This window comes from Acipenser ruthenus, chromosome 2 (genome assembly GCF_902713425.1).
Source record: "Acipenser ruthenus chromosome 2, fAciRut3.2 maternal haplotype, whole genome shotgun sequence".
NCBI lineage: Eukaryota > Metazoa > Chordata > Actinopteri > Acipenseriformes > Acipenseridae > Acipenser > Acipenser ruthenus.
This window is the reverse complement of record NC_081190.1, coordinates 88454129-88468341: the sequence shown is the minus strand read 5'-3', so window position 1 is coordinate 88468341 and position 14213 is coordinate 88454129. Positions and strand designations below refer to the sequence as shown.

The 14213-nt window shown below is 37.3% G+C and overlaps 3 protein-coding genes across 3 annotated transcripts; 1 reads left to right on the top strand and 2 right to left on the bottom strand.

The window, feature by feature from the left end:
• The first annotated feature begins 187 nt into the window (after positions 1–187).
• On the top strand, positions 188–6931 carry LOC117408499 (glutathione S-transferase P-like). The gene is made up of 7 exons (XM_059003270.1): positions 188–340; positions 1988–2023; positions 2536–2642; positions 2964–3051; positions 3157–3260; positions 3393–3494; positions 6018–6931. Coding segments are annotated over exons 1-7 (627 nt in total). The 5' UTR covers positions 188–339; the 3' UTR covers positions 6207–6931.
• Positions 6932–9238: 2307 nt separating this feature from the next.
• On the bottom strand, positions 9239–10745 carry LOC131696552 (heat shock protein beta-11-like). The gene has a single exon (XM_059003273.1). The coding sequence runs from the start codon at positions 10184–10186 to the stop codon at positions 9590–9592; it is 597 nt and encodes a 198-aa protein (XP_058859256.1). The 5' UTR covers positions 10187–10745; the 3' UTR covers positions 9239–9589.
• Positions 10746–12292: 1547 nt separating this feature from the next.
• LOC117409004 (heat shock protein beta-11-like) lies at positions 12293–13444 on the bottom strand. Its single transcript, XM_034014500.3, has one exon. It carries the CDS (start codon positions 13163–13165, stop codon positions 12569–12571), a length of 597 nt encoding a protein of 198 aa, XP_033870391.2. The 5' UTR covers positions 13166–13444; the 3' UTR covers positions 12293–12568.
• Positions 13445–14213: the final 769 nt, after the last annotated feature.

The window sequence follows — 14213 nt, the reverse complement described above, 5'->3', positions numbered from 1 at the left end:
AAAAAAAAACTTCAGGCTCTTAAGAGTACATTGTTAGGTACAGATTGGACTTCTTCAGAAAAAAAAACTTCTTTTTTTTTTAAAGATGTTTAAATGCCCTGTCAATGTAAATTGTTTTACATAGATAATTGCATTTCACAGCTAAAGTGATGTAATCTAAACGACCCAAATTCCCTCCCCTACCTCTCCAATCCCCGCCTTCATAATGTATTAAAACACATTGATCATAATGACTCAGCAGAGTTGAATCTACTATAAGAAACGATTGAGACAGTAGAAGTGTTTGCAGACCAACATTGCTGTTTTGAACTCAGACGGAGACAAACACGGACTAAGAAAAGTAAGACGGCCTTCTTGTATTTCTATTAATGCATTGCAATTAACAAACAATACTGCCAGTATTTTCAAAACTAGTACTTTGGCACATTATGACCTGTGAAAACGTGTTTTTCACACGAGTAGTTCATGTACCATTTAAGCCTTTTGACGTGTTTAAATAGTAGTAACTGACCTGGTAAATCCATTATTGTATTTTACGAATCGCTTTGCGTTTTTAATCGGGGTGGATATATAGGTTGCAGAATGTTTTTAACGTTCCTCAGCTTTTGAAATCAGCTAAATAATGTTTTAAAGTATCAGATGTTTGATAAGACTGTGTTTTTTTTTTTTTGTTTTTTTTTTTTTTATAAATTATTTACAAAATACATTTGTAACCCACAAGTGTGCTGCAGTGCTGTAGTAGTTGCAAAAACTACCTAGTTTAACTTTAGGTCAGTCGTTAATTTATTAATGTGTTACAATTAGTAAATGTGCAACACATTCTTGTTAAAAGTTTACAGTCAAGATTATTATTACATTGCGAGTTACGTACACACTTTTTTTAAAGCAGAAAGTTAAACTGATTTTAAACCAGTATTTTGAGATCGTTGTGTTAAAATCTGAATGAATAGTCTTTCACTCTGCAGATCTGGCAGGCTTTCAACATTGTTTTGCTCAGTTACATAACCAGTTCTTTCTGCAGCCTGAACTTGCTCGCACAAACAAAGTTAATGAGCTGTAGTTGATAAGATCTTTTGCTAGGATCAGTTCGAAATGGAAGTTGATGTCCAATTTCAGTACTATTCCATTCAGTACTTCTGGGAGTTTACTTAAACGTTATGCTTTTATGTTTCATTTAGTTTTCTATTACAGTTTTCTTTTAGAAAGGGTGATTAGTTTCAAAACAAACGATAGTCCCTGCACCGCCACTGTACTGAGAATTTAAATGGCATTCTTTTTAAACCCCAAATTGAGAATACGACTTGGTTAGATTCTCAACTCTCACATTCTAATTCTGGATTTCTCATTTTGGAAAGGTTCGGATCTTTGGCAGAACTTTGCAACAGTTCTATCTGAACCATTTGAACATATCCATGTATATTGGGTCTGCCTATGTACGACCACCACGATTGTATTGGTTGTGAATCTACCATACATTATTGGGGAATATACATGTAAAATAGCTTTCTAGCTACAGCATTTAGAACTGTTGATTACAGTCGTTTACCTGTCTTTTGTATACACAAACCCACTGACCCAAATTGGTCATTTAAGATAAGATCAAAAAATGATTTGCATAGTAAAGACTTAACCTCAGTCAAAATGAGTTCAGCTTATATTTCCATTCTTTGGGGCGGGCAGCAAACTTATCACAGGCTGTGGTTTCATGAAGTTGCTCATCATGCCATTTCATTAGATGGGTGTCCACACTACAGTTTGCTTCAAAAAACAAACTTTAACTCAAGATGGTTTATTACAGTATTTGAGTACAAAACTTGTTACACAGATTCAAGACCAGATGTAGAAGTAACAACAAAACAATTAGTGGAAGTTGTGTTGACCATCGCCCTTTTGTTAATGAGAATTGCATGGGGACTGCTGGTGTTTTTTTTTTTTTTTTTTTTGCTTGGTTTCCAAATATAGACAATTATATTTCTTTTTTTTTTAGTGCCGGCATACATCATTACATACTTTGCTGTGAGAGGTGAGTACTTGTTTTATGTGAATGTAAAATCTGTATTGGAGGCCATTTAAATTATTATATTGAGAGTGTGTGTTTTATGTGAAATGTGAATTTTATTACTGAACTCATTTGTCTACAGTGTGCCGTCATTCTGAAGCAGTCCTTTATACCATCAGGTTGGACATTGCTCATGCAATGCCATAATAGGGCAAATGGGATCAATCTCAGTGCGGCGAAACACAAATTGCACAATTGTCTCTTATCTATGGCTCCCAACTACAGCATTATAAGGGAAGCATTGTTTTTAGATCTGCCACCATTTATATTAATTGAATATACTCCAGTTTAATATACAGTAACTCCAACTCAATAATTCAACCTAAATTGCCTGTCTGTCAGTATGGATACAAGTCATACATTTTACAATATTTACTATAAACCACTTGTCCAAATGTGATAATTTGCATGATAATATTCAGACTCTGGAGATAGATGCCTGTCTGCTACTAACATGCATGTTTGTTTTCCTGCAGGGCGCTGTGAGACAATGAGGATGTTACTGGCTGACCAGGGTCAGGAATGGAAAGAGAATGAAGTCACTTTTGATATGTGGAAGAAGGGAGACCTTAAAGCAACATGTGTATGTCTTATTTTAAATATAAGCTGCCTATTTCATGTTCTGAAAAGTCTGACTAAAGGCTATGTACAGTCACACCACTATCTCAATTTAATCGTGTTAATCCAGTACTTTTGCAGCACTTAACTTTAAAAACATCTGTTGCCTGCATGTACCCCAGTGAATCAAGTCCTTGCTTGGGAGATATTGATATTTACGTCCTAACAAATACTGTTTCTTTTGCCAGCTACCATCCAGCCAATTTTATATTATGTTTGTTTAAACTCCAAGATTAATCTCAGGGGTAGACAATACCTATAGATTTTTTTTTTTTTTGTAATTCAGGTATTTGGCCAGTTGCCGAAATTTGAAGATGGTGACTTCACACTTTACCAGTCCAATGCCATTCTGCGCTACTTGGCGCGAGCCCATGGTAAGCGCAGTACTTTTCATCTGGCCAGGAAGTGTCTAGAATATGTATAATATTCACTTAATCTCTTGTAATAATATATTGTTTTGCTTCATTGGTTATTTTCAGGACTTTATGGAAAAGATGACAAGCAGGCAGCTCTGATTGATATGATGAATGACTCTTGTGAAGACCTCAGACTTAAATATGCTAGAATGATATACCAGGATTATGTAAGTTTTAAAAGATCTGATTTCATTTTCATCTCACCTGCTACAAAGTCTGGTACTTGATGTCGGTCACAAGGAATAGTTTAGAAACAGTTAATTTTATTAACATTTGATACCCTCATTCCTTCTCTTCAGGAAAATGGTAAAGCCAAGTATATTGAGGCCCTGCCCGGTGATCTGTCTAAGTTTGAGAAGATTCTTTCTGACAACAAAGGCGGCTTTCTAGTAGGAGGCCAGGTAACTATATAATTGTGAAACATTTACTGTAATTGAACATACTTTGATCCAGGGAAAATTATTATATTATATTTAGGGTTTCAGATTTTCAGTGTAAACCAATACCCATCCCCCCCCCCCCCCATACCATTTTTTTTTTTTTTTTTAATTGGTGTATATCCAATAAACACAAAAAAAAAAACACCACTGAAAATGGTTACTCAACTTATGTTGACTTGACCCCTTTCCCCGTGAAAAAAATACTTCCCCAGTGCAGTTGGGCACATGTCCCTCTTTCCTGACCTATCTCGCATCGATTTTAAACCCAATTGAAACTAATAAACAGAGAAACAGAAGCCCTAATTATATTTATTTGGGGTATTTTACAGTACTTTTAATATTTACTACTAAGCAGTATATAATACTTTTCTACTGAGCTAGAAAAAACAATGAGACTTGAAACAAGGAGCACAAGTTTCTGTGGTGGAATATAGAGTATGCTGAAAACATGTCAAATTTGCATACCATAGCAGGATGTTGAGGGCACACCAACTTTGGCTTTTTATTTAAAAATAAATATAATGAATAAATAATAATAATCTAACATTCTGCCAATATACAGGCAAGTAACATCAGTTAACTTGGAATAAAAATACTCATTTTTAGCTATTTGGATAATGGAGGTTGGTCAAATCATTTGAAACTGGAATTCCTAATTTTAACTTTCTTTGCATCTTTTGTTGCTCCCTTTCCAAACAGAATAAATTAATATTGACACTGCAATATGGCAAACAAGCTAAGAGAGTTAACATGTGACCCTCTGAGTATTCGCTTGGCCGAAGTTGTATCGGGCCAGATGCGTTGTGGAGGCTGCTGTTTCTTTAAAAATAAATAAATAAATAAATAAATAAAAAGCAAATCTACAGTCAGTTTATATTTATTACTTTAACTTGTCAATGTTTAATCACTGGAAACAAATATCTTGGTTGCTCTATCCTGCTAAAATCTTGTTGTTAAACAGAATACAAAAAAAGGCTTTTATAATGACATTGCTGTTGAGGACATGAAGACCATTTTGTTGAAACACTAGATATAATTAACAAGAACTAGTTGCCAAATAAAATAAGTGATCTTGCTAGTAATGCATACTGTTAACTGAGCCCTGTAATTCTGTCTTTTATAATCCCTTAAATCATTGGAGATGACAGCGCTACCATTTTTTTCAAGTTCTACAGTAGTGTTTTTTTTATCTGTGTCCATAATTTTAGCATAGTGGAGTGCAGAAGTGTGGAGTAGTGGTTAGGGTTCTGGACTCCTGACCGGAGGGATGTGGGTTCAATCCCATGTGGGGGGACACTGCTGCTGTACCCTTGAGCAAAGTGCTTTACCTAGATTGCTCCAGTAAAAACCCAACTGTATAAATGGGTAATTGTATATAACTGTATAAATGGGTAATTGTATGCAAAAATAATGTGATATCTTGTAACAGTTGTAAGTTGCCCTGGATGAGGGCGTCTGCTAAGAAATAAATAATAATAATAGTATGCCCTTGTGGCAATGTGCCCCGTCCCTGTGTGCATTTGTATGTTGCGTGCGTGTGTTAATGTTGGTGTATAGTCATTGGTACACGGGATATAAACGGGTCTGTGTTTCACGTGTGATTTAAAAAGGTAGATTTGTATTTAGGCACGAGGAGGGCACAAATCACTTCACGTGCTGGTTAAATGTAATATGTGAGCACGGGGTTGCACAGAATTAATTCACGTGCTGGGATTCAATTACTAATTAATTATTCACTTGAATCCCAGCACCTCGTGCCTAAATACAAATCTACCTTTTTAAATCACACGTGAAACACAGACCCGTTTATATCCCGTGTACCAATGACTATACACCAACATTAACACACGCACGCAACATACAAATGCACACAGGGACGGGGCACATTGCCACAGTCCTATAAAGTTTTCTATATTTTTTCTTCATGTCTCGTAGAGTTTATCCAGTTCTGAGGAAACCTAAAAATGACGTGGTGTATCAGTATCTGCGGGTATATGGAGGTGTCCTGTGTTGCATCTCAGAAATGTTTTTTACATTGTGATAACTTGGTCTGGACATCCTTTTATTTATTTATTTATTTCTTAGCAGACACCCTTATCCAGGGCGACTTACAATTGTTACAAGATATCACATTATACATTATTTCACATTATACAGATATCACATTATTTTTACATACAATTACCCATTTATACAGTTGGGTTTTTACTGGAGCAATCTAGGTAAAGTACCTTGCTCAAGGGTACAACAGCAGTGTCCCCCACTGGGGACTGAACCCACAACCCTCCGGTCAGGAGTCCAGAGCCCTAACCACTACTCCACACTGCTGCCCTTTAGCACATGTTAATGAGAATATATAAAAAAGCATAGGTATGACGGTGGATGTAGGTCATGGCGATGGCTCTAATTTTGTATTGCCACCCGTGCCAGGGGATGAATGTTACTACTTAATGTTAATATTTTCTCTTTCTCCTCCTCTGATAGATTTCATATGCCGACTACCACCTCCTGGACCTGCTGCTAAATCACCAGGTCCTGTCGCCTGGATATCTCGACTTGTTCCCGGCTCTCAAGAGCTATGTGGCGCGCCTGTCTGCCCGTCCCAAAATTAAAGCCTTCCTTGAGTCTGATGCACACAAGAGCCGCCCAATCAACGGCAATGGAAAACAGTGATTGCCATGGTAACATGTAACCATGGAAACGCTTAACAGAGTGCTCATTCCATCCTAGTGTAGGCTTTTAATTTTTTTTTTTTTTAAAACACGATAAACCTAGGGCTGCAATGAAGGTCACATTTTTACCTTTTAAAGGTTTAGAACACATTACCAAATGAAGGCTTGAACCTTCGATAGTACTAATTTACCGGTAACTGTAACCATAGCTACTAGTTTATATTTAAATATCCTATTATCTTACAAGTAATCAATATAAATGGAATAAAACATTCACATAAAGTTTTATAAACTGTAATCCATGCTTTTATAATTAAAATAAGTTTATGTACATGTAATTGATACTGCTTGGGATACTCACTCATATAGTATTCGCAGTAGTACTAGGAGGCTGTGTGGTCCAGTGGTTAAAGAAAAGGGCTTGTAACCAGGAGGTCCCTGGTTCAAATCCCACCTCAGCCACTGACTCATTGTGTGACCCTGAGCAAGTCACTTAACCTCCTTGTGCTCCGTCTTTCGGGTGAGACGTAATTGTAAGTGACTCTGCAGCTGATGCATAGTTCACACACCCTAGTCTCTGTAAGTCGCCTTGGATAAAGGCGTCTGCTAAATAAACTAATAATAATAAGTAGTGTTGGACAATAATGCAATGTTCTGTTGGCGTTTTATCGGCTGTCAATTACCTCAGTAAACATGGTTATCAGCTGAATAAAGTATATAACATTTCTTGTTAACTTTTTTTACAAAATTAAAAGAAGAAATGCTTTTCAAGTTCATACAAGTTGTAAAGTGCAACTCTGGTCTGCTGGTGAACAGTTTCACATTCCAAACACAATTTTGTATTTGTCTCTTACATGCTTTCCTGTAATTGACTTACATACACTGTAAAAGCCAGCAAATCTAATAAGAACAAAGGGAAGTATGTAATTTAATAACATTCATTTAGATAATGCATTTACAAAACATATTATCTTGTGAATGCTTGCTGGTCTCAGGTCCCACAAACTGTTCCAGAGTCAGAGCTCAAAGCTTATATACCCTCCCACTCAGAGTTCCTGACACTTCCTGAACTTTCCACGTGTTGCTGGTATATTACAGTGTGTGTGTGTGTGTGTCATGAAGCAGAGTCATGATTATGTAACTAAACTCATGTTCTAAAACACCACTCACCGTATAGCTGGCTCAGTGCTACTGTGATACTATTTATAAACACATGAACTGTAGTAAAGCAGAGGAACAAAAATGAAAAAGCAGTTTTTTTTCCCAGATTGGAGGAAAATATATATTTATGAATGAGGGATTGGAGGGCTAGAAAGAAAACATTTCCTTAACATTGAAATGGAGAAATTAGCCTATAAATGAACCTGCTACATCCACTAACTAAACTGTTCAGAAATGTTATTGTGTTGAATTATATAGCAACCATGTACACCTCAGTTACATTTTAAAACTTAGTTAAATACAATAAAACCATGCAAAAGAGAACTTATAAAACACCTAGGAGTGCAAGTGTTTCACAACAATGTATTTTTCTTTGCAAACTAATATTTAAACGTTATCTATAATCCGTGGCCTCCACTGAAATGGTATAAGTCTGACAAATATGCATTTGGTCCCATTTTTGTTTGGCTTCGCGGAGCTACATTGGGCATGCATTGCAAATAACCTCTTTCTGCTGCAGGTAAGAGCGGGTTTAAATTAACGGAATGGCAAGATGGCTTCAAGGAGTGAGAAAGCTTGTGTGAATGCAGCTATAACTATCTTGAGGGAATATAAACAAACTGGAAAGCAAACAATGTTGGGTTTCTGATCAAGTTTACACTTTGGAAGAATAAAATATGCAGTCACTCAGGAAAAATGTGATTGTAAAATTAAACTTGATTGTGGGGCGTTGGAGCCTCAGCTTTATAAAGCAGAAATGACCTATGTAGTACAGTATTTCCCCTGAAATAAAATGATCAAAGAATGTAACATGTGCTGTTTGTCTGTGCATTGCAGGACAGAATACATCATATTGTGTACTGAAGAGCAGGAAACACGCTCCCCCTAGTGGTAAAATGTTCTGCTCCGTACATTCTAGAACAATCTGGCTCCACGAAGAAGCTGTGTGTCCTGGGGCCAGTTTTTCAAAACGTTTAATCTGGATAACAGTGATCCGGATATTGTAATCCTACATTTTGTGTTTGAAATTACATTTAAAAAAAAGCATTTTGTAATTGTAATTATTTGTAATCTGGATAAATGTCATCCAGCAGTGACATTTTGTGAAAAAACTGATCAAAATGATCCAGCTAAAAGTAATCTCGATCACAAAGTATAGGATTACAAAATCTGGATCATTTTTATCCAGATTCCATTTTTGAAAAACCAGCCCCTGGCTATTTGTCTTTTAATAAGATCATCTGTGTTGGCCTACACAGTGATATTCATGGGTTTAATATAGGGGCTCAAAAAGCATTCAGACTTGGGAAGTATGCACTAAGGGGGCAGGATGAACACCTGCGTCTTTTTTATTCCCCAACAGACTAAAACCATGTAGCTTACAGTACCTGCTACATACAGCAATATACTTGAATGCATGCATTTTCTTTTTTGCCAGTTGGACTCACAACATCCTAACTGTTCAGCTGGTAAGATGCAGCCTATAGTCAGTCTGGAGGCTTTCAAGATACACTGCACTGTGTGTTAGCTGACTGGAAACCTTGCATTCACAATGCAACCAGAAGTTTGTTAATTCCTGAGAAAACATCATGATGTTGTAAATAATAAATTAAATACATTATACCATGTGTATTTCACAACTTGTCATCTTATCACAGTGGAACTCCTGTATTCTGTCTATCAAAGGGACTGAGAAAATGGTCTTGTCAGGGACTGGGTCCTAACAGAGGGAGATCTTCACATATTGAAACGGATTGGCACAGAGTGGTCTGAATGGTGACATGGGAGTATACTCTATCGTGATACAGTGTGTTTAAAAAGAAATGTATACCCACATATAATCAGATGATTCAACAAAACCACTCTAAATCATTTCTGAAAAGTGAAAAAATATTTATTCAAAAGAGGAAAGATTATGCCAAATATATTTGTTTGCATTACATTAAATTACGAAATGATGTTGACAAAAACAATGACAAATATACAAACTCTTACATCATGTATTTAATGCATTACATTAAATTAGGAAATGATGTTGACAAAAACAGTGACAAATACACATACTCTTACATCATGTATTTAGTGCTCCCGGTGTTGCAGTAATGACTTAAATAGTACACAATCATTTCAGTTAAAGGTCATTTTAAATGTACACCATTAACAGGTAATAGTCCTTTCAAGCTACTGCTTGTTGTTCCTGGCCCTCTTTGTCAGCGCTGCAGCCTATTCCTGTTCCTCTGCGCTCCTCTCTTGCTGGGTCTTCATTGCAGGGCTGGTGCTGATGGGAACAGTTCTCTCAGTCACAGCAGGCAGTGCCAGACTCGGAACTTCAATCTGTAGCTGCCCATTGGAGAAGGAGCAGGTCACTGCATCAGGCTGGACATCTTCTGGCAGCTCCAATTCCTGGCTAAACTCCTGGTATTTGTAAGAGTAGGAGCCATTTCTGGCTTCATCTTTCTTTTCATGCTTTCCACTCACCAGCAGTTTCCTTCCCACCTGTTTCACAGTCAGCTCTTCAGGTAAAAAGTCTTTGGTATCCAGCATCAGACAAAAACAGTTTCCATCTTTCTCCAGCTTGTAGGAGGGTGATTTGGAGCCTGATAACTCGGTGGCACTATCTGTGTTCATCACCTTTTTCAACAGCAGTTGATGGACCTGATCAATAAACTCCACTCTTCTCCTCAGTTCCTCCATTTGTCTCAGCCTTTCATTTTCCATCTGAATGAAGATGGGCCGGTTTTCTTGCCACAGCGAGCGCACTGGCATATTGAAAGCAAAAGGTATGCCGAGGGAAGGCTGGAATACAGGAGAGCACAGCATCTTCAATAGTAGTCCTGAGTCTTGTTTTTGTTGCTGTAGGATAGCAGTCTTTGCAGCTTCCAATCTGCTTTGTGATTCTGTCTCAGCAGTCAGAGCTCAAAGCTTATATACCCTCCCACTCAGAGTTCCTGACACTTCCTGAACTTTCCACGTGTTGCTGGTATATTACAGTGTGTGTGTGTGTCATGAAGCAGAGTCATGATTATGTAACTAAACTCATGTTCTAAAACACCACTCACCGTATAGCTGGCTCAGTGCTACTGTGATACTATTTATAAACACATGAACTGTAGTAAAGCAGAGGAACAAAAATGAAAAAGCAGTTTTTTTCCCAGATTGAAGGAAAATATATATTTATCAATGAGGGAATGGAGGGCTAGAAAGAAAACATTTCCATAACATTGAAATGGAGAAATTAGCCTATAAATGAACCTGCTACATCCACTAACTAAACTGTTCAGAAATGTTATTGTGTTGAATTATATAGCAACCACGTACACCTCAGTGACATTTTGAAACTGAGATAAATACAATAAAACCATGCAAAAGAGAACTTATAAAACACCTAGGAGTGCAAGTGTTTCACAACAATGTATTTTTCTTTGCAAACCAATATTTAAACGTTATCTATAATCCGTGGCCTCCACTGAAATGGTATAAGTCTGACAAATATGCATTTGGTCCCATTTTTGTTTGGCCTCGCCGAGCTACATTGGGCATGCATTGCAAATAACCTCTTTCTGCTGCAGGTAAGAGCGGGTTTAAATTAACGGAATGGCAAGATGGCTTCAAGGAGTGAGAAAGCTTGTGTGAATGCAGCTATAACTATCTTGAGGGAATATAAACAAACTGGAAAGCAAACAATGTTGGGTTTCTGATCAAGTTTACACTTTGGAAGAATAAAATATGCAGTCACTCAGGAAAAATGTGATTGTAAAATTAAACTTGATTGTGGGACGTTGCAGCCTCAGCTTTATAAAGCAGAAATGACCTATGTAGTACAGTATTTCCCCTGAAATAAAATGATCAAAGAATGTAACATGTGCTGTTTGTCTGTGCATTGCAGGACAGAATACATCATATTGTGTACTGAAGAGCAGGAAACACGCTCCCCCTAGTGGTAAAATGTTCTGCTCCGTACATTCTAGAACAATCTGGCTCCATGAAGAAGCTGTGTGTCCTGGGGCCAGTTTTTCAAAACGTTTAATCTGGATAATAGTGATCCGGATATTGTAATCCTACATTTTGTGATTGAAATTACATAAAAAAAAAAAAAAAGCATTTTGTAATTGTAATTATTTGTAATCTGGATAAATGTCATCCAGCAGTGACATTTTGTGAAAAAAATGATCAAAATGATCCAGATAAAAGTAATCTCGATCACAAAATATAGGATTACAAAATCTGGATCATTTTTATCCAGATTCCATTTTTGAAAAACCAGCCCCTGGCTATTTGTCTTTTAATAAGATCATCTGTGTTGGCCTACACAGTGATATTCATGGGTTTAATATAGGGGCTCAAAAAGCATTCAGACTTGGGAAGTATGCACTAAGGGGGCAGGATGAACACCTGCGTCTTTTTTATTCCCCAACAGACTAAAACCATGTAGCTTACAGTACCTGCTACATACAGCAATATACTTGAATGCATGCATTTTCTTTTTTGCCAGTTGGACTCACAACACCCTAACTGTTCAGCTGGTAAGATGCAGCCTATAGTCAGTCTGGAGGCTTTCAAGATACACTGCACTGTGTGTTAGCTGACTGGAAACCTTGCATTCACAATGCAACCAGAAGTTTGTTAATTCCTGAGAAAACATCATGATGTTGTAAATAATAAATTAAATACATTATACCATGTGTATTTGACAACTTGTCATCTTATCACAGTGGAACTCCTGTATTCTGTCTATCAAAGGGACTGAGAAAATTGTCTTGTCAGGGACTGGGTCCTAACAGAGGGAGATCTTCACATATTGAAACGGATTGGCACAGAGTGGTCTGAATGGTGACATGGGAGTATACTCTATCGTGATACAGTGTGTTTAAAAAGAAATGTATACCCACATATAATCAGATGATTCAACAAAACCACTCTAAATCATTTCTGAAAAGTGAAAAAATATTTATTCAAAAGAGAAAAGATTATGCCAAATATATTTGTTTGCATTACATTAAATTACGAAATTATGTTGACAAAAACAATGACAAATACACATACTCTTACATCATGTATTTAGTGCTCCCGGTGTTGCAGTAATGACTTAAATAGTACACAATCATTTCAGTTAAAGGTCATTATAAATGTACACCATTAACAGGTAATAGTCCTTTCAAGCTACTGCTTGTTGTTCCTGGTCCTCTTTGTCAGCGCTGCAGCCTATTCCTGTTCCTCTGCGCTCCTCTCTTGCTGGGTCTTCATTGCAGGGCTGGTGCTGATGGGAACAGTTCTCTCAGTCACAGCAGGCAGTGCCAGACTCGGAACTTCAATCTGTAGCTGCCCATTGGAGAAGGAGCAGGTCACTGCATCAGGCTGGACATCTTCTGGCAGCTCTAATTCCTGGCTAAACTCCTGGTATTTGTAAGAGTAGGAGCCATTTCTGGCTTCATCTTTCTTTTCATGCTTTCCACTCACCAGCAGTTTCCTTCCCACCTGTTTCACAGTCAGCTCTTCAGGTAAAAAGTCTTTGGTATCCAGCATCAGACAAAAACAGTTTCCATCTTTCTCCAGCTTGTAGGAGGGTGATTTGGAGTCTGATAACTCGGTGGCACTATCTGTGTTCATCACCTCTTTCAACAGCAGTTGATGGACCTGATCAATAAACTCCACTCTTCTCCTCAGTTCCTCCATTTGTCTCAGCCTTTCATTTTCCATCTGAATGAAGATGGGCCGGTTTTCTGGCCACAGCGAGCGCACTGGCATATTGAAAGCAAAAGGTATGCCGAGGGAACGCTGGAATACAGGAGAGCACAGCATCTTCAATAGTAGTCCTGAGTCTTGTTTTTGTTGCTGTAGGATAGCAGTCTTTGTAGCTTCCAATCTGCTTTGTGATTCTGTCTCAGCAGTCAGAGCTCAAAGCTTATATACCCTCCCACTCAGAGTTCCTGACACTTCCTGAACTTTCCACGTGTTGCTGGTATATTACAGTGTGTGTGTGTGTCATGAAGCAGAGTCATGATTATGTAACTAAACTCATGTTCTAAAACACCACTCACCGTATAGCTGGCTCAGTGCTACTGTGATACTATTTATAAACACATGAACTGTAGTAAAGCAGAGGAACAAAAATGAAAAAGCAGTTTTTTTTTCCCAGATTGAAGGAAAATATATATTTATAAATGAGGGAATGGAGGGCTAGAAAGAAAACATTTCCATAACATTGAAATGGAGAAATGAGCCTATAAATGAACCTGCAACATCCACTAACTAAACTGTTCAGAAATGTTATTGTGTTGATTTATATAGCAACCATGTACACCTCAGTTACATTTTAAAACTTAGTTAAATACAATAAAACCATGCAAAAGAGAACTTATAAAACACCTAGGAGTGCAAGTGTTTCACAACAATGTATTTTTCTTTGCAAACCAATATTTAAACGTTATCTATAATCCGTGGCCTCCACTGAAATGGTATAAGTCTGACAAATATGCATTTGGTCCCATTTTTGTTTGGCCTCGCCGAGCTAGATTGGGCATGCATTGCAAATAACCTCTTTCTGCTGCAGGTAAGAGCGGGTTTAAATTAACGGAATGGCAAGATGGCTTCAAGGAGTGAGAAAGCGTGTGTGAATGCAGCTATAACTATCTTGAGGGAATATAAACAAACTGGAAAGCAAACAATGTTGGGTTTCTGATCAAGTTTACACTTTGGAAGAATAAAATATGCAGTCACTCAGGAAAAATGTGATTGTAAAATTAAACTTGATTGTGGGACGATGGAGCCTCAGTTTTATAAAGACATGAATTACCTATGCAGTATAATAATACCTCTGCATTAAAATTATCTAAGAAATTAATATATG